We start from the raw sequence: 23,225 nt of genomic DNA on the forward strand, positions 1-23,225 counted from the left end.
TGAGATCTGCCAATGAAGATGTAAGGAATGTGAACAATGCTAGAAAATGTGAACTAATGATTCAGGATATCTAACACATCTGGCATCAGCAATTTGTGTTCTTGCAAATATTTTCCAAAGGCAATTCACCCAAAAGGCATTTCCATAAAACAAACGGTGTGAGGCAGGCGAGAATGCCATAACTTTTTTAAAAGCTGGCACAACTCCCTCCAAATAGTATCTTGAAGATCATGTACCCAAGGGGGAGGCTGAGATGGTGCATATACTAGAGCAATCATTAATTGGTGCAGGGGAGTAGCAGAAAAACATCAGTCAGCATAATGCTGAACTTTCCAAAGATTTCTTTGGGTTCTTGGAGAGAAAGTGGTTCTATGAATACAAACACTTGAGTGTGAACTCTCTAATTGGAGAGAACCTGATGATTCTCTTCTAGACCAGACAAGTTGGGAAGTGATCCTTATAATATCCACAAGAAGTTATTATAAGGGAAACATCTGCAATAGCAGTAGCTCAATGTTGGGCAACACCTACCCAACTGTAGTGGCGCTCTCTTTGACGTGCCATTCTGTACATGAGAGTGTGGAAAACATCCTTGAGAATCTTGTGTCATGCACCATGACGTAATAGAGTTGGCACGAGCATGTTCTTTGGAGCACCAATGGAGTTTGGCTGTAGAAACACCTTAGTGTTCCATATGGTTTGATTGACTCCCCCACCTTCAAGGATCTCTCGACTAGTTTGCCTACAAAGAAGATTAGGGAATGTTGCAATAGCGTGATAGTGTAGTACATTAATGCATTGAATGCCGCACATATTGAGTAGACATACCTGTCCATGCTTTGCGATTGCCGATCCCGTAGAGAAGCATTGCCCACAATCCCATCTGACAAGGCAGGGAAGAGCAGAAGGGAGGGAGCAGTTGATGACGAAGATGAAAGAGAAAAAACAACTGACATCACCAAGAGAGTTGCAGGAGGATGCCACAAGACAATCACCAAAGCGCTGCACTGGAGCAGACAAGGAGCTGTCAGCCAGGATAGAGACCAGTTCACTTGCTGAAGGTGGCTCCTGAAATCCAGTGCTGAGGAGGGAACTCGGTGAAGGAGGCTATGGTGATGATCATGTGATAATCCTGGTAGAGAGAACAGAGAGGCAAAAACTATCCTCATCATGGTATTCTCTATACATTGCTTACTGTTCTGTTTGTTTAGCAGGATTGTTCATGAAGAGGATTTCTGTGCTATGTATGGAATTTGTGGAACTCGAGAGGATGGAAAAGCTTTAAATTGTCCAGCCTATGTACCAGCCACAGAGGTATTGGCATTACAAAGTTTGTCTATCAAGCTTCTAATATCATCTGCATAGCTGTAATCTGATGACACTCTCTTTACTGCCTTTGCAGCCTGATGCTTTACTTTCTGCAAAGATTCAAAGTTTGTGCCCAACTCTTACAGGGAATGTATGCTGCACTGCTGAACAGTTCAGCATTTTGCGGACCCAGGTTCAGCAGGTTGGATAGTTGCTATGCATGTTGTGGTGTTTATTGTTTTTTAATTTTGTTTGCTTAAGCATAAACGCTGCATCCCTCATAAAATTTTGTGCGGTCCCACAAGAAGACCTTATTATTTCTAGCACATCGCGACCTGAAACACTTTAGGCGGCTGGCTCACTCTTCGCCTTGTCTAAGGCGAGTTTCTTGTGTGTTTTATCTCGCACTCAGTCTAATGCAAATATATGGAATTTGAGTGTTACTGTCTTGTTCTGAGGCCAGCATTAGAAAATATTTCCAGGTCACATTTAAGGTAGCTAAGGTCTGTATTGATTCTTCTACATGGCAGGACAGGATTGATATTATGTTTGAGCTTTGCATAGGTGATTCAAATGTTCAGATCAAGGCTTTCCTTTTGTCGTATTTGATTCACCTTTGGCAATTTGTGTAAATGCTTGCACTCGTGGAAATTGTATATGGGCCTCGTTCGTTGTGTTCATTCTGTTGTCATTCCTTGTGCTCTTCAGATCTGTGTTATCCAAGTGTCTATTTTTCTGATCTGTTTTGCTTGGAGTGTAGTTACTAGTGCTGAACCATTTGAAGGCACATGATAAGGTTTGCTAGACAGGGATCTTGTTATCACATTAGCTATGTGGGCAATATCTATTTAGGAGCTGGTTGCATTAGAGAAAAAAACTCTCTATGATTCTTATCAATTTGAGGATGTACAGGCGGTACCCTTTCTTGTCGGTTGTCCTGCTTGCTTGCGCAATTTTCTGAACCTTTTCTGTGAGCTCTCTTGCTCTCCAAATCAAAGCCTTTTCATCAATGTGACATTAGTAGCAGAGGTACTATCTTTTGCTTGTAAGCCATTTTTTCGTCATATAGTAATTGCTACCCATTGAAATATCAACGTATGCAAGACAACCAGTCAAGGATTTCCATAATTGCAGGGTTCAGACAATGCAACTGTCATGGGGATAGACTTTTTCGTGACAGAGGAGTATGGTTTGCAGCTTTATGATTCTTGCAAGGATGTAAAGTTTGGTGCCTCAAACACACGAGCTATGGATTTCATTGGAGGGGGTGCGAAAAATGCTGCAGGTGTGAATAGACACTGCATAGTTAAGGCTGATTCATATGGAGCGTTCGAACATTGTACTCTTTAAGTTTTGGATGACCCCTTCTTGTTTGGTTGCAGCTTGGTTTTCCTTTATTGGTAGGAAGGCTGAGCTTTTTGAACCTGGCTCTCCTTTCGCAATCCACTTCCCATCAGTTAATGCGAGTCCACTTCCTATGCAGCCCTTGAATGTGCCTGTAGTTCCATGCTGGGATACTTCTTTGGCTTGCTCGTGTGGAGACTGCCCAGCTGCTAGCTTTTGTGGGAATGCGACACCCTCTCCATCGCACGATTCTGATCAGAATTGCATTTTGCATGCTGGTTTTATCCAGGTTTATCCAAAAATCGTGCTTTTTGTCTTTTATAGATTTGCAAGCATACATAGATTCTTGGATGTGACTACCTTTTTGAAGCTGCAGGTACGCTGCATTGATTTTACCATGGCCTTTTTGTACATTGTGGTCGTTTGTGCCATTTATGGAGTCTGGTCCAGCCATGCAAGGAAAAATGATCATGCACTAAGTGTGATGGAGCCACTTCTGAAGTTTGAAGAGGAAAGTGAATTACATACAGTGGATGACAAGGATTTCGAAAAGCCAATTGTGCAGGTGAGTGTCAGGTTCTTTGTGCAGCTAAATTGGCTTTATTACAGAATAAAGCCAACTTATGACACGGTGCAGGTGCTTGAAAGTGAACCTGCTGACAATTATGACTTGCAGAAACCTTTTGTGCAGAATCTATTATCTAGATTTTTTAGGTAATTTTCTCATCAGTCCATAGTACCCTTTTAGCAATGCCATTCAAAATTATCTTCATAATTTTTGTTCCAATGGTCCCTCTGATGGCGAAGTGTTGTAAGACTACATTGTGTGGTGTATCATACACAAGTATCTTGCAAATGAAGGATGCATCATGCTGGGATGTAGGGATGTCCACCACTGTTTATTACTATCGTTCTGTGCTGTTGTTTACTTCATTATGATTTCATCTAATAAGCAACCAGCCATATATTTGGATCATTGTTGCGTTAATGTGAGCTATTTGCTCCTTGCTTTTGGCTGGCTGGCTGGATAATAGCAAGTTTGTTCTTTGTATTAGAGTATGCTTTGTGTGTGTGTGTGTGTGGGGGGGGGGCTGTATTATGGGCTCATATTTATGTCCAACCATAGTTTTGAAAGGAGTTGAGTTTCTTATGGAAGAATTTCTTGGCTTCACTTGCTTTATGCTCAAGGAATATCAGCTCTCGTAAGATGCAGTTTGTACAATGCATGGTCCTCTGTGAGCAGAGGCTCAGCATCTGATGCTTCTGTTACGTTTTGCAGGTGGTTAGGTATCTATGTAGCAAGAAATCCTGGGCTTGTTTTGGGAGCAGCAGGGACACTTGTGTTACTGTTTTGTTTAGGCTTGGTTTTTCTAAGCGTTGAAACAGATCCTGAGAAGGTACAAGGATTATCACAAAAAATGGAAGGGTCTGCATGATTGCAAGTTAACAACTTGATTTTTGCCTCACTGTACAGTTATGGGTGAGTCACAATAGCCAGGCCGCTGCAGAAAAAGATTTTTTTGATAGGCATTTATCACCCTTTTACAGAATCGAGCAGGTAAGCTGGAACAGGATTGTGCGCTTTCTAAATTTTCTGTATAGTTGAGATTTTGGCATGATTTGTTGTTTCTCTATCTATTGAGCCTCTGCCATGCATGCCAAGGCTTGTGATTTGATATTATGATATTTTTAGTATGGCTATTTTTTTGTATTAATGCATTTTGCTACTTTTGACAGCTTATCTTGGCAACTGTACCACAACAAGGTGAAGGGACTGCACCTAGTATTGTCACAGACAAAAATATCCTACTTTTGTTTGAAATGCAAAAAAAGGTATTCTTACTTAAAGTAGTGATACAGCATGTAATCTTTTAGTCAAGTTTCATGGATAGAAGTAAAACTGTTCTGTACGGTGACGTTGCAAGGTAATCGATCACTAGTAGGGTCCTCTCGTAGCGTTTTTTCTAGCATCTTAAAGTGGTGTAATGGAATTGGCCTATTTAATTTGAGAGTAGCGGAAATCAATGAGAGTACTTTTGAGTAATGACTTTGTGAGCATAGCGGTGAACATAATTGAAGATAGCAACATAATCATAGCAATTAGTTAACTTGGCATGAACAATACTTTTGCAAGAGAGAGAATTTAGAGAACATGACAACAGTTGAGCACCGGATTTTATGTGGAGCCGGTCCCCCCTCCAATAGGCATCTGTATTATGATTTCTCCCATTAAGAGAGACTTGTTACAATACAATCTTTGTGTTCCTTGTGACCTAGGTGATGCAATGAAGATGGAAAGCTTAATGCATCACAAACATAACATAAACTTGAAGAAAGCTTTAACTATCTCAAGCCTCAGTCCCAAGACCTCAAACACCTTCGAAGGTGGAGAGAGCTAGCAGGGAATGAGGGTAGGGAAGAGGAAGAAGAAACATTTCGTAGGAGAAAGAATTAGTTCCTCACTTATCATAACTCTTGTTGCTAGCATACATAATAGCATAGTAATGAAGGAGGAGGAGATGGCAAGCTTAAGTATTGAAGCATGGCTCTTGGTTGGATTTGCACTCCATATCCAAGAGTGTTGGTGTAGGCTCTCAACCTCTACTCGCTTGGAGAAGGAGAGGGAGCTCTTGCACTTTGCATAGCACACAATGAGAGTGTTTGTGAGTGTGTGTGGGTGAGTATACCTCCTAAGCAACCCCCTAGATTGCTTGGGTCGACCCCCCCCCCCTTTAGCTCATTCTTGAAGCTCATTGGACCCCTCCAGGCCTAGCCAATCACAAGCAAGAGGCATTATAAGCAGCAAGGGTAGCCTTGAGACAAGTGTCTCCCTTTCCCCTTTGAGAGAGAGGGCTAGATAAATGCTAAATCAATTAATTAAATCTCCTAAATTATTATTGGACCCCTTGGATGGCCAACCAATAGGCTTCAGGCACACCATGAGGGCAACATGAGGAGGAACTTGACAAGTGTCCCTCTTGCTTTCTTTGTATCATCCATGCCTTGTGTGAGTGTGTGGGTGTTCTCTCTCATCCCCCCTCATGTAGGGCTCGCCCCCTCCTTGTAGGGATTGAATATTTGACTTTTTGACACCTCAAGCCCCTCATACATAGGCCCAGTTTCCACCACAAGCTTGGCCGTTAAGCACTTTAAGCTTGGGCTAGGTTCTCACCTTAAGTGCAACCCTAGCATGTCAAGCACCTCAAGCATCTCAATAATTAAGCACCTCAAGCACCTTAGTCATCAAGCATGACAAGCAGGACAAGCACCTCGAGCTAGGTCGGGTTCCCGCGCCTCAAGGTCAGCCCTAGCTTACCTAAGGTCAAAGGACTTTTACACACATTATTGGAGGTCTTCAATGAAGCTAACCCTAAGGTCTTATGCTCCATTGGTTAGCCTTGCTCTTTGATAGACCATCTCTCATTTGGACCCCTTTACCATTTGCCCCATGTTGAGATAGATCTATAAGCACATGTCTATATCTTAACCCTTGTTCCCGTTTATTCTCTCACATTAAGTGATCAGTTTAATATGAGAGAATCATTTGGGTTGGTTAGATATTAGATATTAGATTTTATGACATTATCTCTCTCTTGAAATCATAGTCGTCATCGACTATGAGGTAGAAGAGCTAAAGCCTTAGTCGTTAGTCAATTTTACTTAGCGGGTAGAGAATCCCTTTTTACCCTACGATATCTTTCCAAGATGGATGACTAATCCATTTGGTGCTTGGGAGACATAGCTGCCGCAAGCATGTCTGCTCTTTAGTCCATTTCATTCTCCCAAAGTAGAGTGACAAATTCTACTTGGTGTTTGAGAGACGTCATCGTCACAAACATGATTCTAAGCATGCATAATAGTTAAATTTGTGCACAATTAAAAAGAGAACTAGTCTTATAAGACAAAAACATTAGTCATTTAAAAGAAATTTGTACATTTACTTACTCTAATGTAGCATTGTAAGCATTGACAAGGTTCATACTATCCTCAAGCTGTATTCCTTGCATCCATCTAGCATCTTGAAAAGGATAATATTTGAACTTAATAAGATACCGTTGGATAATCTTACCATGTCGTAGTACCTTGTCTTTATGCCGAAGGACAGCTTCGGGTTGTAGCACCTCTTCTTGGTCTTCGACTTCGGGAGGGTCTTCAATAATTGGTTCAGTTGGTGGCTCTCTTTTGTAGGGCTTAAGTAAGCTTACATGAGAGGCATTGTGTATGAGCCAATGGTTGGGCAACTTGAGTTGATAAGCCATCTCATTGATGGGCTTCAAGATTTGGAAAGGACCAAAGTATCTTTTTGCTAGTTTAGCATAATACTTTTGATGGCCCGTAGGATTTTTACCCGTCGTTTGCCTTAATCGAGCCTTAGGAAACTTGAGTAAGACCCAACCATTTTCTTTGAACATTAAGGTTCTTCTGTGCTTATCAGCAGAAGCTTTTTGTCTTTGTTGAGAGATGGATAAAGCCTCTTTAATCTTTTGAAAAGATTCTTGTAGGTCACGGCTATACTCATTGGCGGCGAAGATCTTCCCATGTACTTTGAGTAGCAAGGGACTTTTAGGTCTTCCCTCAATGATCTCAAAAGGTGCTTTTCCCATAGAAGGATGTGCAGTATTATTGTAGGCATACTCTACAAGAGGTAAGTACTTTTCTCATTGTGAGCGTTGATCTACTTCAGTAACATAAGTCTTGAGTAGATCGAGTATCGTAAGATTGGCTATCTTACTTTGGCCATCCGTTTGTGGGTGATAGGCCGAAGAGAAATTCAATCTTGTTCCTAGATTTTCAAAGAGACCTTTCCAGAAATTACTGGTCATTCTAGGATCTCTATCTGACACAATGGATGTGGGTAATCCATGGTGCTTGAAAATCTGAGATATGAAGAGAGTTGCCATTTGATGTGCCTTAATAGTCTTTTTGATAGGAATAAAATGTGCTTGCTTGCTAAACCTGTCAACTATTGTCCATATTCCTGTATTCCCATGGATAGACTTGGGTAATCCAAAGATGAAATCCATGGATATACTTTCCCATGGTGAATTTGGGATAGGCAATGGCTTCCCTCTATCATACTTGGTCTTTTGGCATACTACACATTTTGAAACATACTCTTGTATGTCCACTTTCATGGTAGGCCAATAGAAGTACGTCTCTACTCCTCGGAGAGTAGGTTGAATACCTCTATGCCCCGCATATGGAGGAGCATGGGATTCATACATAACTTTCTCACGAAGGGAATGGGTAACACATAGCCTATTGCCGTGGAGAAGATAACCATCCTGCAAGCTGAATGGTTCCTCTTTCTTCCCCAAAGCAAGGGCTGACATTATGTCTCTAAAGTCAGGGTCAGTAGCATACTCATCTATCATAGAGGATAGATCATTGTGAGTAGCTATAGAAACCGCATTAACTTTGGGTCATCGTGAAAGTGCATTGGCCACTTGATTGTGCTTACCAGCTATGTGAGCAATATGGAAATTAAATTGCGAAAGAAAATTCACCCACCTCATTTGTTTGTCGGAAAGCTTGGTTTGCGTCATGAAATACTTGAGACTTTGGTGGTCGGTTCGTAGGATAAATGGAGTCCCCAATAGGTAGTGCTTCCATGTGTCTAGGGCATGTAGAACAGCTAAAAGCTCTTTCTCATAAATGCCCAAGACTCGTTCATCAATATTGAGTCTTCGGCTCTCATATGCTATGTCATGCCCTTCTTGAAGCAAAACTGCTCCAAGGCAATCACCACAAGCATCACATTGGACCTCAAATGGCTTTGAGAGATCCGGAAGCACGAGGACTTGTTGGGAAGTAAGCTTCTCTTTGAGATTTTCAAAAGCATTTTGCTCCTTAGCAATCCATACAAACTTAACGTTCTTCTTAGTTAAGTCGTGTAGTGGTCCTGCTACTTGAGAAAATTTTGCTATGAAGCGTCTGTAGTACGCGCACATACCAACAAAGCTTCTTAGCTCATGTGGATTTCTTGGGTTAGGCCATGCTTTTATTACCTCTAACTTTGATGGATCCATTCGGATACCATCTTTAGAGATAATATGACCTAGGTATTGAATCTCTTGAAGGAAGAATTCGCTTTTCTTTTGGTTGAGAAAAAGCTTATTCTCCCTCAATGCTTGAAAAATCACTTGGAGATGTTGCTTATGTTCCTCCAAAGACTTGGAGTAGATGATGATATCATCAAAGAATACTCCAGTGAATTTGCGGTACGGTCTAAAAATTTTCTCCATCAAATGATTGAACGTAGCTGGTGCATTGGTCAAGCCAAAAGGCATGACTAGATATTCATAAAGACCAAACGTTGTGCGAAACGCGGTCTTTAAGATATCTTCATCCACTATCCTTATTTGATGATAGCCACTCTTAAGGTCAATCCTACTGAAGTAGGTAGAGCCTTGTAGCTTATCAAATAGATCTTCTACCCGAGGTACGGGAAATTTGTTTTTGATAGTGATATGGTTTAGTGCTCGATAGTCCTTATACATACGGTATGTACCATCTTTCTTTTGTACTAAAAGGACTGGAGAACAAAAGGGAGAGGAACTAGGCCTCACCATCCCTTTGTCTACCAGCTCTTGTACTTGCCTCATGATCTCCTCTTGTTGAGCTTGTGAGACTCGATAAGGAGGCTTGTTAGGTGGTGAGCTTCCAGGAAGGAGCTCAATGCGATAGTCATCATCCCCTCGTTTTGGAGGTAAGTCCATAGGGATATCATCGATGAACACATCTTGGAATCCTTTTAGAAAATTAAACAAGTCTAACTCTTCTTGATTCCTACCATTTACATTTGATGAAACATTAGTATCTTTTAGAGACTCTTTGACAAAAATCATGTACGTAGAAACTGAGCTCTTCATTGACTTATCAAAAGCAAGAGGATTTACAAGTGGAATAGTGCGACCACGCTCACCAGCATCTATATACATGTTCTTTCCCCTGTAGGTGAAGTAGATTTCCTTTCAGGGAACTTCATGTTGGCAGCCATGCGATCAAACCATGGTGCCCCTAGGATAACATCCTCATGTTGGAGAGGAGAGATGATGAAGTCTTCTTTGTCGACATAGCTTTGGACATGAAGCCTCAACTTCCCAATCAAGGGGTAACAGAGGCTTGTTGTCCCTTGAAAGTTGCATCAGCCACTACTATATCTCCCATCTCAAAAGCTTGAATGCCCAACTTGGTGGCCAACTCTATTGATATGAAGTTGAGGGTAGAGCCAGGGTCAAACAAGATGAAGGCATCATGCTCTCTTACCTTTCCCCAAGCATAGGAAAGTGATGATGCTGTGCAATGAGCATCCTCTTTTGGAGCTTCGATGGTGGAAGCCCTAGGAGTCTCATTGCGAGTATTCTTCTTGGGGCAAGAACGATAGCCGTGTCCTTGCTCCCCACACTTGAAACACTTATGGTCCTTGCGAAAAGCTTCAAGCTCTTCAGGAGAGAGTTTGTTTTAACCTTTGTAAACTCCCTTCTCCTTGGACCGATTGTTGTTGTTGTTGGAAATGACTTGGGAAGTATTTTGAACATTGGTTTTCCCCTTTACATCATTTTTGTCCTTGTTTTCCATGGGCTTGACATTACGTCTAGCCCCTTGATGGAAATTGATGCGTGAAGCAACCATGGTATGATGGATTACTTCGCTAATAGTACCAAGCTGTTGAGAGTTGATGTATTCTGCCATCTCTTCAGGTAATCCCGCACAGAATTGCTGCCTTTGCTCGGCAAAGTCTATCTTTTGAAAGACAGTAGCGTTGAGATGTAAATCCCAAAACTTGTCTATATATTTGTGGATAGACTCATGGGAGAGGAGCTTCAAGCTGCGCCATTCAGTAAGCACTTTGTCTTTTGCATCGCTTGCAAGGAATTGCTTCATGATGGAAACTCGTAGAGTTTTCCATGTCTTTGGAGCTTCACCATTTCCACGAAGGCTAGTCCACCATTGACGAGCTGATTTTTGGAAGTGCATAGCTACATGGCGTAGCTTGGAGGACTCTGTGAAGCCCTCATCTTCAAAGGCCGCATCAAATTGCTGGATGAAGGCCAACACTTTGTCGATAGCACCGAAGGTGCCATCATAGGTGAGAAAATAGATACTCTTTCCTCCCTCCTTGAACTTCTTTAGCTTTTGTGACCTTCGCCATACAGGAAATGATTTGCGATGTCCTCCCCTCTTGTATTCTCTAGGAGAAGAGCCATAACTTTCGTCGAAAGAGGAGGAAGGTGAAGAAGAAGGAGAAGAGGGTGACCTCTTCCTAGCCCTTTTCTTCTTTTGTTTCCTCTCTTCCCTTTCAGAGTGATGAGGAGAAGGACTATGTGTTGATCTTTTCCTCTTGGGAGGAGTGGGTGATCGTTTAGACCGCCGTCTTCGTGGAGCCACATCTTCAGAGGAACTTAAACTTTCATTGATTTCTTGCTCTTTGGATTCCTCCTCTCGAATGGGAGAGAGTCTTCTTTTGGGGGTCTCTTCAAGAGGCCTCCTAAGCTCTCTCCTCTTGGAGAGGAAGGGAAATTCCATAAGTACGAAGTTGTTGAGGAACTTTGGCTTGCAAAGCACGGTTGCCCATAGCTTGTTGCAACCCAGTGACGAGATAATTCACAAACATGGGAGCATCATCATTAGCACCTTCATGTGCAAAATTAAAGCTATCAATGTTTATTCTACTCTCTTGATTATTGTCAGCCATGTTAACAAAATTTATGTATGTACTTAGTATATGCTTTGGCAATTAAAAACCTTAGTTGCCACTCCTCTTAGCCTTTGAAAATTGGCTTTTAAGTATCTACATCCACGGATCGAAGTGGTTAATTATAGAGAGTAGAGGAGTAGGTCTAACATAGCAGAGTTGCCAAGGGCTAGCTCCTTTCGGACTTCTTATGGCTCAATAATGGTAAAGCCATAGGCAAGTTTAAAAAGACTCCATTATTAAGTCCAAAGCTCGCGAGGTGTGCACCATCCCCCACATAGTGGGCTCAACAAAACCGATAATAGATCCGAGGTCCACTTACCCTAATATAATTAACAACATCAACCATTTATAGGCTACTTAAGGACCTCTCTTCTTAAGAAAGAAAAGAGAAACCAAATGCTCTGATACCAATGTAATGGAATTGGCCTATTTAATTTGAGAGTAGTGGAAATTAATGAGAGTACTTTTGAGTAATGACTTTGTGAGCATCGCGGGTGAACATAATTGAAGATAGCAACATAATCATAGCAATTAGTTAACTTGGCATGAACAATACTTTTGCAAGAGAGAGAATTTAAAGAACATGACAACAGTTGAGGACCGGATTTATGTGGAGCCGGTCCCCCCTCCAATCGGCATTTGTATTATGATTTCTTCCATTAAGAGAGACTTGTTACAATACAATCTTTGTGTTCCTTGTGACCTAGGTGATGCAATGAAGATGGAAAGCTTAATGCATCACAAACATAACATAAACTTGAAGAAAGCTTTAACTATCTCAAGCCTCAGTCGCAAGACCTCAAACACCTTCGAAGGTGGAGAGAGCTAGCAGGGAATGAGGGTAGGGAAGAGGAAGAAGAAACATTTCGTAGGAGAAAGAATTAGTTCCTCACTTATCATAACTCTTGTTGCTAGCATACATAATAGCATAGTAATGAAGGAGGAGGAGATGGCAAGCTTAAGTATTGAAGCATGGCTCTTGGTTGGATTTGCACTCCATATCCAAGAGTGTTGGTGTAGGCTCTCAACCTCTACTCGCTTGGAGAAGGAGAGGGAGCTCTTGCACTTTGCATAGCACACAATGAGAGTGTTTGTGAGTGTGTGTGGGTGAGTATACCTCCTAAGCAACCCCCTAGATTGCTTGGGTCGACCCCCCCCCCCTTTAGCTCATTCTTGAAGCTCATTGGACCCCTCCAGGCCTAGCCAATCACAAGCAGGAGGCATTATAAGCAGCAAGGGTAGCCTTGAGACAAGTGTCTCCCTTTCCCCTTTGAGAGAGAGGGCTAGATAAATGCTAAATCAATTAATTAAATCTCCTAAATTATTATTGGACCCCTTGGATGGCCAACCAATAGGCTTCAGGCACACCATGAGGGCAACATGAGGAGGAACTTGACAAGTGTCCCTCTTGCTTTCTTTGTACCATCCATGCCTTGTGTGAGTGTGTGGGTGTTCTCTCTCATCCCCCCTCATGTAGGGCTCTCCCCCTCCTTGTAGGGATTGAATATTTGACTTTTTGACACCTCAAGCCCCTCATACATAGGCCCAGTTTCCACCACAAGCTTGGCCGTTAAGCACTTTAAGCTTGGGCTAGGTTCTCACCTTAAGTGCAACCCTAGCATGTCAAGCACCTCAAGCATCTCAATAATTAAGCACCTCAAGCACCTTAGTCATCAAGCATGACAAGCAGGACAAGCACCTCGAGCTAGGTCGGGTTCCCGCGCCTCAAGGTCAGCCCTAGCTTACCTAAGGTCAAAGGACTTTTACACACATTATTGGAGGTCTTCAATGAAGCTAACCCTAAGGTCTTATGCTCCATTGGTTAGCCTTGCTCTTTGATAGACCATCTCTCATTTGGGCCCCTTTACCATTTGCCCCATGTTGAGATAGATCTATAAGCACATGTCTATATCTTAACCCTTGTTCCCGTTTATTCTCTCACATTAAGTGATCAGTTTAATATGAGAGAATCATTTGGGTTGGTTAGATATTAGATATTAGATTTTATGACAAGTGGTACAGTAGTTCACAGATATATATCTCGACCTCTCGTCCAAAGTGATTACAGTGGTACCAGAGCTTGCTACTTCCTCGCCTTCTACAAACTAAAGCATAGTCTTTCCTGTGAACTCCCATGGCTTCTGAGCACAGGGAACAACAAAGTGGAGAAGAACTTTGGGTACCTGCTCTGGACGAAGTCTACAGAGTCCAACAAAACAAAAGCTTCATGAAGAGACTCATGCACATATGTGGTGTGATACACCAACCGTTGCATTGGCCCAGCAGCAACAAGAATAAGCCATGATCAGATTGACTTGGAGGTGCTAGATGCTTATCTGAAGACAATTTATCCTTCAACTACCCACTGTATTCCTCCACAAGATCCTCCATGGTCCTTTTTAACCTCTTCGGGACGAAGGCTTTATCTAAACATATGCATTTAGCGATTAGGACCAACCTCCTCTGTCACCAGCTCCTCCTCCAACACTGATACCACTGCCTCCACCTCTGAAATTTGCTTGGTTTTGTGGTGGATATTACCCATGGGCCATATTATATGTTTCCTCCACCTCAAACACTCATTTTTCGTGCACCCAAAACCTTTAAAGACGGAGCATTTTCTGCTAAGAAGGCTCCCCCATAGGCCCTCTAAAGGGCCTTGTGGCTGGGGCCCCTTTATCGATTGAAGGGCCCAAGAGAAGTAATTCGGGCGCCTTATAATTTCACGGCTCCAGGTTTAAGCTGCTATTAGAGGGAGCGTGCTCGCATCCTTTCGCAGGCGTCTCTCTCTCGCTTGCTGCATGGCATCCAAAACTATGGCTTTACCATCGTCATCCTCGACCTCTGTCAGCCTGCAGCTCTCGTTCTCCAGCTCTGCAGCTTACCGCGAGTGCCTGATCCGTCTGTCTATAGCTGCGGCATCGTTTACCAGCAACTGCAGGTGCACCGTAATGTGCGAGTAGCTGCAACTACGCCCTCATGTGCCCTCATTTGCGCAAGTGCAGGCTGAAGCTCCAACAGTACGTGTGTACAACAGACTGTTGAAGGTGACGACTTGGACGTGTTAACTTGCAATACCCAGTTATAATGGTGATTCTGAAATGTGGGGGGTGGTTCACGGTGAGAATCACTGGCGCATGGTCGGAAAAAGTAGTCCTTGCGAGGATGCAAACATGTCAGTGGCGTAGAAGCGATCTATTCGAGATAGATTCACTCCTCCTACTCTGCGGTCAGAGCGAGAGAAAGACAAGTTGTCTGGGGCCTCACAAAGCCTGAGTGCTGCCAAACATTAGAAACCCTCAAAGTCATACATAGGCGCTCCCAAGCTGCCAACTTAGCCTTGTGCACAGTAGCATGGCCACGTCCAATCCTGTCAGAGGGATTCTTCAACAAGTTGAAGTCTCCCCCAACACACCACTGCTGTGCATGCGGCAAACACTCTACAATATGAGACCAAAACTTTGCTCGTGCACTTGCCACATTGGGCGCATATATGTTCAGGAAACCCACGAGGCAACCGTGAACCTGCATAGTAATCCACTGGCCCCTACCTGGCACAAAAATACCTCTGCCCACAATGCATGACTATTGCTGCCATGAGTCCTCAATAGTCATACATATCCCTCCCAGGATACCTCTAGGTCCAAATGCAGCTGACCAAAATGTCTCATAGCGACCATGCAAAATCTGACCACATCGTCTATTGCGGCATAAGAATATCGGTCTCACCACCCACAAGGCATCGCTGAAGCTCTTGACGCAGCCGACCCCTCTGACGCTGAAACTAGGGTCCTCCTAATCCCTGCACATTCCATGAAACGATTCTCATGGAGTCAGTGAGAGAAAACAGATCCTACAGTAGCAGCCAACCTCGCTATCTTAGAGGCCGCGGCTTGGATGGGGAGTAATCCGCATCCGAGCGACCTCTAGACAAGCGCAGGTGAAGTGACTATCTCACCCAGGCCCAAGCCGAGCGTGTAGCCCGTAAGGCTACATCCTCTGTCCAAGAATCCTCATGTACAAACACATGACAAGGGGGGACTTTGAGTGTCAGCAAACAAGTGCACCACAATGTGCCTACAACCTACTGCATCTAGCGACGTCACACTAAACTTGGTTAAAGGCCAGAGTGTCTGTACCAAATCTGTCACTCCCAGGTCCCCTGTGGTGTGATAACTCAATATCCTGGACCTGGAGCCAATCAAGAACTTTGTGCAAGGTCCACTCTGCATGGTTCTTGCCGCACAACGGAAAGGAGAAACTTACCGCTGTATCCAGAGCCTCAGTGCCTCGGGTTGCTAAGAAGAGGACGTGAACTTGAAAGCAAGCTTCCTCCAGGTTGGAAGAAGGGTCGCCAAGGAAGCTGTAGTCGAAGAAGTCCCATCGTCTGCGAATGTTGAAGCTGGTCAAACCACGAGGGACTGCTGCAAAAGGAGAGGTCTGGACCAGAAGAGGCGTCCTTAGGTGGGGCTGTCCCTCTCGAGCCATGCGACTCGTAGCAAAAGCACTACCAAGAGATCGTCTCGCTGCGGATGTGTGTCCAGTCCCCTGCGTCTGAGAAGGAGTGTGGGATGGGTCGGGAGATGAGACTTGAGGGCCCCATCGGGGAGGGAGGAGGGGGTGGGGGTGGGGGTGGGGGTGGGGGAAGAGGGGAGGAGGTGGCGGCAAAGCGGAGGAGGCTGAAGGTGGAGGAGTTGCGGTGGAGGGGGCCTCCTTAGGGGGCTCCTGCTGAAGGAGGGCCACCAAGGGGGGCAATGTGGCGAGCCCATCCTTGTCAATGGCGGTCGAGTATTTGCTGCCAACCTTCATCTGGCTGATCGTTGGCCTTTGTCGAGGTACCAGCCCGTGTGTCCTGGGTACCTGTCTGCTCGACATGCTCAGCCTTGAGAGGCAGCACATGCGCTATGGGTCAAGATCTCCTGCGAGGACATGCCTTCGCTAAGTGGCCCATCTGTGTGCAAATGAAGCACTGGTTTGAGAGTCCCGAATACTCCACCCTCTGGCGTAACCATCCCCCACTCACCCTAGGTAGAAGGACCACATTCAGGAGAGAGATAGTATCATGAACTAGGATGACGAACTAGGATGCGAGTTGAAGGCACCCGGCAGCCTTGGCTGCAACCGAAGCTGTCGTGCGCGAGGTCTCCAAGACTATCCTGCTCTCAGAACCAATCCTAGAAAGAAGCAGTAAGTACTCCCTCCGTAGGCCAGGGAAGCAGACCGAAATAGGCAAGTCTGCCTCCTTGACAAGAACATCCGATGCTGGATCGCTCACGGCGTCAGTGTCGGAAATGAGCTCTGACCGCTCGAATGGCCAACGGGCTCATCGAGATGACCATGGCAGCCATCTCGGGAGTCTCAAACTCTATTTGATAGTATTCTCTTCCGAGAAGCTGGATGTCAATGATCTTCCCCACCTTTGCTAGAAGGCGGGCTTGCAGAAGGTCGTGTACCTCTCCTCGACTGGGACGACTGCCAATAATCTTGCAGATGACAGAGGTGGCCTGAACGTGCTCCACCTTTGCTACTGCGAGGCTTGCTTGCTCTGCTGGCGACAGAGCAAGTCGGATGGTGGGCTCAGCAGGGTGGGACGAGGGGGACTTGTCACAAAGTGCTTACGTGTCAAAGCCTTGAAGAATAAAGCCAACTTGCAGATGCCAGCCGAGGGTCCTAAACCCTAAGAAGAACAAGTAAAGTCCTACCAACCGATGGGGCCCCAAGTGACATAAAGGATTAAAATAAAGCAAGACCCACAAAGACCCAAAAATTGATGACGTGGCAGATTTCCGAAAATTCCGCTGACTGCTACTGACGTGGCAGAACTGTACGGATTTCCGTAATTTACACTGGTAGCTTTTGGACCAGAAGTTTTTGAGTTTTGAAGGCTTTTCAATGTAACTGCTTTTTAGGCCAAGGGCCTTTGAATATGAGGCTAGGGCTCATTCTTTGGCATGCTTCCTGGAAAAGGTGTAGAGCGTGCAGTTCCGGCTTGTACTGTGTTGATGCAATATAAAGAAATACCGAAAGGGGCGCCAAGGTTTGGGGCCAATACTCTCTGGGGTGGAATTCCGCCACTCCGTGTCCCATGTCGTCTCTCTCTTTCAGTTCAGTTGTTATTGAAGTGCTAAAAGTCAGTTCAGTCTGTTCTTTTCTATTGGCACTCACGCGGTGCCTGTCTTGTGACAGGGCTTTATTTGAGTCCATCTTGTGGCGGAGCACGAGCTTCCATGTGTGTCTGCTATTGTTGATGAAGGCGAGAGAGGGTGTATTCCTGCTGAAGTGAACATCGGCGAGCAATGTCAATGAGGCATCACTATCGAGCCAAACCACAGCAGAGGCTCCTTGGGGGGGGGGGGGGGGGGGGGGGGGGGGGGGGGGTGTGTGGCCCGTTGGCGAGGGAGGGAGCGGGCAAAGCAAATGCGGAAGGGGGCGGGCGAGCGGGGGTGTGTGTGCAGCACAAAGGGAGAGGGAGGGAGTGGCGGGGGGGATGGAGCAGGGCAGCGCGTGGGGAGGGAGCAGGGGCAGCGCGAGGGGGAGGGAGGGAGGGAGTTGCGGGGGGGATGGGGTAGGGCACAGCGTGGGGAGGGAGCAGGGGTAGTGCTAGGGTGAGCAGTGAGGGGGAGCAGCAGCAGGGCAGCGCGTGGGGAGGGAGCAGGGGCAGTGCGAGGGGGAGGGAGGGAGTTGCGGGGGGATGGGGTAGGGCACAGCGTGGGGAGGGAGCAGGGGTAGTGCTAGGGTGAGCAGTGAGGGGGAGCAGCAGCAGCGAGCTGGTACATCAAAACCGGGTTGCTCAGTCCTACATTGTTTTTTCAGAAAGATGAGATTTTTGTTGAATTCAGTCTTGCTGCATCAAACTTATTGGACATTATTTACTGTACAGATTGATAATATCAGAGGAAATAATTCAGGTGCAGTGGTTGCCCTCCAAGATATATGCATGAAGCCATTTGGCTCTGCTTGTGCAAGCCAAACTATCCTACAGGCAGGTTTGATGTATTGCAGCTCATGTAAAACTTTCGGTGGTGAATGCACTGCATGTAAGCTTGTTTCTAGCCATTTTACCGATCATCCTAATCATTGATCATGTTGCACAGTATTTTAAAATGAAGCCGGAGCTTTTTGAGGATTATGAAGGTGCATCACATGCTCTCTTTTGCTTTGAGGTACATCTTTTAAATACCTTCTTTGGTTAAGATCATCACTTTCTCAAAGTTGTTGATTATCTCGCTTTGTACATCCTTAACCAGCATTTTTCATCATCTGAACCATGCCTTAGTGCATTTCAAGCTCCTATTGATCCAAGCACCGTTCTTGGTGGCTTTACAGGAACTAATTATTCCCAGGTTTGCTAGATATAGATCCCAGGGCTATTGTATTTAGCTTGTAAACAGACAGAATTTTCTGACACTTGTTTTTGATCTGAAGGCAACAGCTTTTATTGTAACCTATCCTGTCGACAATGCAGTAGACAATGCTGCAGATTCAAACCAGGAGGCCATTGCTTGGGAAGAGGCTTTTGTAACATTAGCTAAGGTACAGTTTTTTAACTTTTTCAAAAAAGTTGTCTGGGATTTCTTTCACACTTCCAAGTTGACGTGATTGAATGGATTTGAGCAGGAAGAGCTTACACAGCTGGCAGCATCTCACAATTTGACCATTGCCTTTTCATCGGAGAGCTCTATTGAAGCAGAATTAAAGAGAGAAAGCACAGCAGACATTGTGACAATTTTTGTGAGTACAAATCTATTTCAGTGTGGTGGGTTTGTATAATTGATGCAATTAAATTATGCAGCTAGATACTGATGCTTATGGTTGCACAACACAGATTAGTTATTTGGTAATGTTTGCATACATCTCAATTTCCTTGGGAGATTTTACACTTTCAGCTGCTCCTTGGTATGTTACATCAAAGGTAAGATCTCCTAGCAAGGAGAACATGAATGTGGCTCATATAATGTTTTCTGCAATCTTACCCATTTTGACGTTTCCTATGGCAGGTCTCCTTGGGTCTAGCAGGTGTTGCCATTGTCGCATTGTCAGTACTAGGCTCAGTAGGTCTTTTTAGTGCTTTTGGAGTGAAGTCCACCCTTATTATTGCTGAAGTTATTCCATTCCTTGTTTTAGCGGTAATTTTCAAATCTTTCAATGCTGTTTATTTTGGCTGCGTGGTAGCTGACTCCTTGGAATGGCAGAGAGGTTAATTCTTTAAATTAGCATTATTTGAAACTACCTGACTTGTCTATGCATTGTGATTTGGCTTGTGAGATAATTCTCACCATGCCTCTAATTCTATAAATGAAATTAATATCCTTCCATCTTCGTATCATTGTTTGACAAATTTAATACCAACCAATAGTGGTGCATGGAGGAATTTCAGTTTTCAAATGGAGCAATTTATATACCTGATCTCATTTTGTTAGACTTAAGTTTCTATAAGGTTATGTACAGCAACAATGCTTCGGGGGTTATCAAGTTGATTTTACGAAAGATGTAAGATGTTTGCATGTTACCACATGAGGCTGATAAATTTTGCAATGGTTGTAGGTTGGTGTTGATAACATGTGTATTATAGTGCATGCTGTAAAGCGCCAAGGTGCACAGCTTTCCACCGAGTTGCGGGTTGGCAATGCACTTGCTGAAGTAGGGCCGTCAATCACACTTGCAAGTATGGCAGAGAGCCTTGCTTTTGCGGTTGGAATCGTTACGCCTATGCCAGCGTGCCGAGTATTTTCTATGTTTGCAGGTTAGATTGTTACGCATAACTTATGTCCTTCACTTGAAGCAGTATTGGTGTACTAATTTCTTGGCCTGTCCTGCTCATAACATTTTGCAGCGGTAGCAGTGTTCTTAGACTATTTGCTGCAATTAACTGCATTTGTGGCTCTTCTGACTTATGATCTCAAAAGGACACAAGCCAATCGTGTGGATTGTTTTCCTTGCTTCTCAGTTTCTCCACCTGATGATGAGACAACAGGTTAAGGATTGTATTCTTGGAGAGGATGCATGGTATTTAGCCATGATTTTAGGCAAGGATATAAATCTGTATCTGTAAACTCATGAATATTGGTTTTTAATGCATGAAGGCACCCGAGAGAGGTTTCATCAAGCACCTGGCTGGCTTGTAACATATATGCAGGTACTACTTTCAGTTTCATTGTTCTGAATACAGAATGATCTTGTATGCATTTTAAAAAATAGACAGGTAAGGGGCTTAATCTTACATGGTGCTTCTTGCAGAAGATACATGCCCCTTTTTTGCAGATACCTACAGTCAAAGCTTGTGTTCTTGCAGGCTTCACTGGATTAACATTTGTTAGCATTGTAAGTACCTTTCTTTTCTTAGAAATTCAAAATGCACCATACATAAACTGTTGTACATCTGCGCAAGACTTGAAGAGCTTCTTCTTTTGTACGGTTTGCTAGGGAGAACAGTTTGCTTTATTTGATGAGGGAATGCCATGGTTGCCACCTTGTCAGCTTTTTTAATGTTTGTATCAAGCAGCTTTACGGTTTAGCTGTCTGTTGGACGCTTGTTCCTTCTTTATTGGTTGAACAAATTTCCTTTGTTCTCTGTTTCAAGCATCCTGGCATTTTCCTTCTGCTTTGCCAAAAAGAAATGTTTCCCAAGCATCTAGTAGTTCTTGTAGTGAGAAGTTGTCACCAAATCAATACTAAAACTTTGGGAAGGTTCTCTACATGGTTCTAAACTTGCTCAATTCCTGTGTTTTTACAATTTTGTCTCTAGATTCAATCCACCTGGTTTTGTTTTTGATTATGGGGAAGCTCTTTCACCAGCTATGTACTTGAACAAAGCCCTCCATTTCCAAGGTTCAAGGTGAAAATGAAGAGTTGAGAACTACTCAGAATTAATCGTGATGACTTTGCTAACTTTGTTTGTGTGTGGCATTAACTTTTTTTATGTGCTTGCAACGATTGTGGCTTCCTTGTTTATAAAACAATTAGGAAGGACATGTGGACACCTTAAGGAGTATGGAGGCATCGTCTCTAGCCCTATATGATGCCTATTTGTGATCCATAAGTAAGGATCTCCATACGGTTTGATTATATAGTACGGTTATGTACGAGTCCAACACCTTACATTACTACTTCTGATTGGGCTGCAAAATATGCAAAATCTAAGCTTAGTGCACTTGGTGCCATGAACAAATGAGCCCACGTGGGCTAGTGGATTAAACCTTTTCTTCTTCAAATAGCTTTTCCTGCATGTTTCAATTCTCAAACTCAGCTTCTCACGTCCTCACATGGACAACAACTAGCTGAGTGACGGGCTTGTACAACCCATAAATCATTTTGGTCTTCCATAGAATTGTGTTGTTTTTAGTCATTGCACAGTGTACTATGAGATACGGGGCCGTTTCCACTGCTTATTTAGAGAGGGTTTCGGTCCTTTCTCTAGGGTCATGAGTTATGAGGATCAAAGATGTCTTGGGCTATATCTACTTGAGTTACACAGATATAGAGACACTTTACTGGGGAGAGATAGAGAGAGACAGTCCCAGAGACAGATTACAGATTTCTTTTCACTAGATATGGGACAGCCAGAGGAGCAGCCATCACTGCAGAGCTCGGTCCACACTCATTCCACCACTACCAGCACTCTCATCGACCGAGCACTGGAGCTACGGAGATCCAAACGGCCACGATTGAGGAGAGGGGCTACACAGCATCGACGGAGACTACAACAGAGGATTCGAGCCATACTCTCTTGACATCCAAGTGCAGATGAGGATGGATTCTCTTAGTAGTATCTTTGTTCTAGTTCTTTTTGTAACCAGACATGGTAATAGATTCACCAGTTTGTAACAGATTGGTCTCATAGGTCATTTTGGCCTTTTGAAGACGTTAATATAACATTTCATTTCATCTCTCTCTCTCTCTCTCTCTCTCTCTCTCTCTCTCTCTCTCTCGCTGCCCTGCCCACGCGCGCTGCACCCTCGCTCCCTGCTCCCCTCCCCCTAGCACCCTGCCCACGTCTGCTGCTACTGCTGCTGCTGACTTTTTCTCTCTCCCTCTCTCCCCCGCTGCCCTGCCCCCTGCTCTGCACCCGCATCCCTGCCCGCGCGCGCTGCACCCCCCGCTCCCTCTCCTGCCTCGTACCCTCTCCCTTGCGCACCCGCGACCCCTGCCCCTGCGCCCACGCTACTCCGTGCGCTGCCCCCCACCTCCCTCTCTCTATCGCGATAGGCCCCTCCCCCCGCTCCCTCTCCCTATCGCGCTGCCCCCCGCTCCCTATCGCTCTCCCCTCTCTCTCTATCGCGATAGGCCCCTCTCTCTACTCTACCCCCCCCCCCCCCCCCCCCCCCCTTTTACAATTTTACATCTTACATTTTAACTCTTTTTAACTCTATTTAACTTTAACTCTAATCCTAACTTTTAACTCTATCGCCCTTTAAACCCCCCCCCCCCCCCCCCCCCCCCCCCCCCCCTTTTTACAATTTTACATCTTACATTTTAACTCTTTTTAACTCTATTTAACTTTAACTCTAATCCTAACTTTTAACTCTCTCTATCGCCCTTTAAACCCCCCCCCCCCCCCCCCCCCCCCCCCCCTTTTAACTCTACCGCCCTTTAACTCTCTCTCTCTCTCTCTCTCTCTCTCTCTCCTCTCTCTCTCTCTCTCTCTCTCTCGCCCGTACTCTATCGCTTCTTTCTCTCCCTCTCTCTCGTCCGTACTCTACCGCTACCCCTTCCTTGCCATACCTCCTCACGTTCCCCCACTTGCCCAGCTACCGCGCCCGATGCTAGTGTGGGTGCACACGTGCGTTTAGGGCCTCTTTTTCGGACGGCGATCAAGCATGAGGAAGGGTGAACGATACAGCCGACCCCCTAGAGGATGCCATTCAAAAATGCA

General features: G+C 44.6%; 1 protein-coding gene across 1 annotated transcript in view; it reads left to right on the forward strand.

Moving 5' to 3' along the window:
- The window catches only part of LOC147417533 (uncharacterized), a 110,768-nt gene that overhangs the window by 21,935 nt on the left and 65,608 nt on the right, over nt 1-23,225 (forward strand). Inside the window, exons 3-23 of the mRNA XM_086507385.1 lie at nt 1,212-1,314; nt 1,403-1,510; nt 2,221-2,337; nt 2,443-2,593; nt 2,691-2,941; nt 3,029-3,217; nt 3,290-3,366; nt 3,932-4,049; nt 4,127-4,210; nt 4,390-4,485; nt 18,234-18,335; nt 18,448-18,516; nt 18,601-18,696; nt 18,779-18,886; nt 18,971-19,084; nt 19,179-19,265; nt 19,351-19,479; nt 19,898-20,096; nt 20,187-20,327; nt 20,437-20,489; nt 20,591-20,674. Of these exons, the coding sequence (XP_086363511.1) occupies nt 1,212-1,314; nt 1,403-1,510; nt 2,221-2,337; nt 2,443-2,593; nt 2,691-2,941; nt 3,029-3,217; nt 3,290-3,366; nt 3,932-4,049; nt 4,127-4,210; nt 4,390-4,485; nt 18,234-18,335; nt 18,448-18,516; nt 18,601-18,696; nt 18,779-18,886; nt 18,971-19,084; nt 19,179-19,265; nt 19,351-19,479; nt 19,898-20,096; nt 20,187-20,327; nt 20,437-20,489; nt 20,591-20,674 (2,476 nt within the window). The remainder of the gene's footprint in view (nt 1-1,211; nt 1,315-1,402; nt 1,511-2,220; nt 2,338-2,442; nt 2,594-2,690; nt 2,942-3,028; nt 3,218-3,289; nt 3,367-3,931; nt 4,050-4,126; nt 4,211-4,389; nt 4,486-18,233; nt 18,336-18,447; nt 18,517-18,600; nt 18,697-18,778; nt 18,887-18,970; nt 19,085-19,178; nt 19,266-19,350; nt 19,480-19,897; nt 20,097-20,186; nt 20,328-20,436; nt 20,490-20,590; nt 20,675-23,225) is intronic.

Source organism: Adiantum capillus-veneris, chromosome 30 (genome assembly GCF_014529385.1).
Source record: "Adiantum capillus-veneris isolate H3 chromosome 30, ASM1452938v2, whole genome shotgun sequence".
Lineage (NCBI taxonomy): Eukaryota > Viridiplantae > Streptophyta > Polypodiopsida > Polypodiales > Pteridaceae > Adiantum > Adiantum capillus-veneris.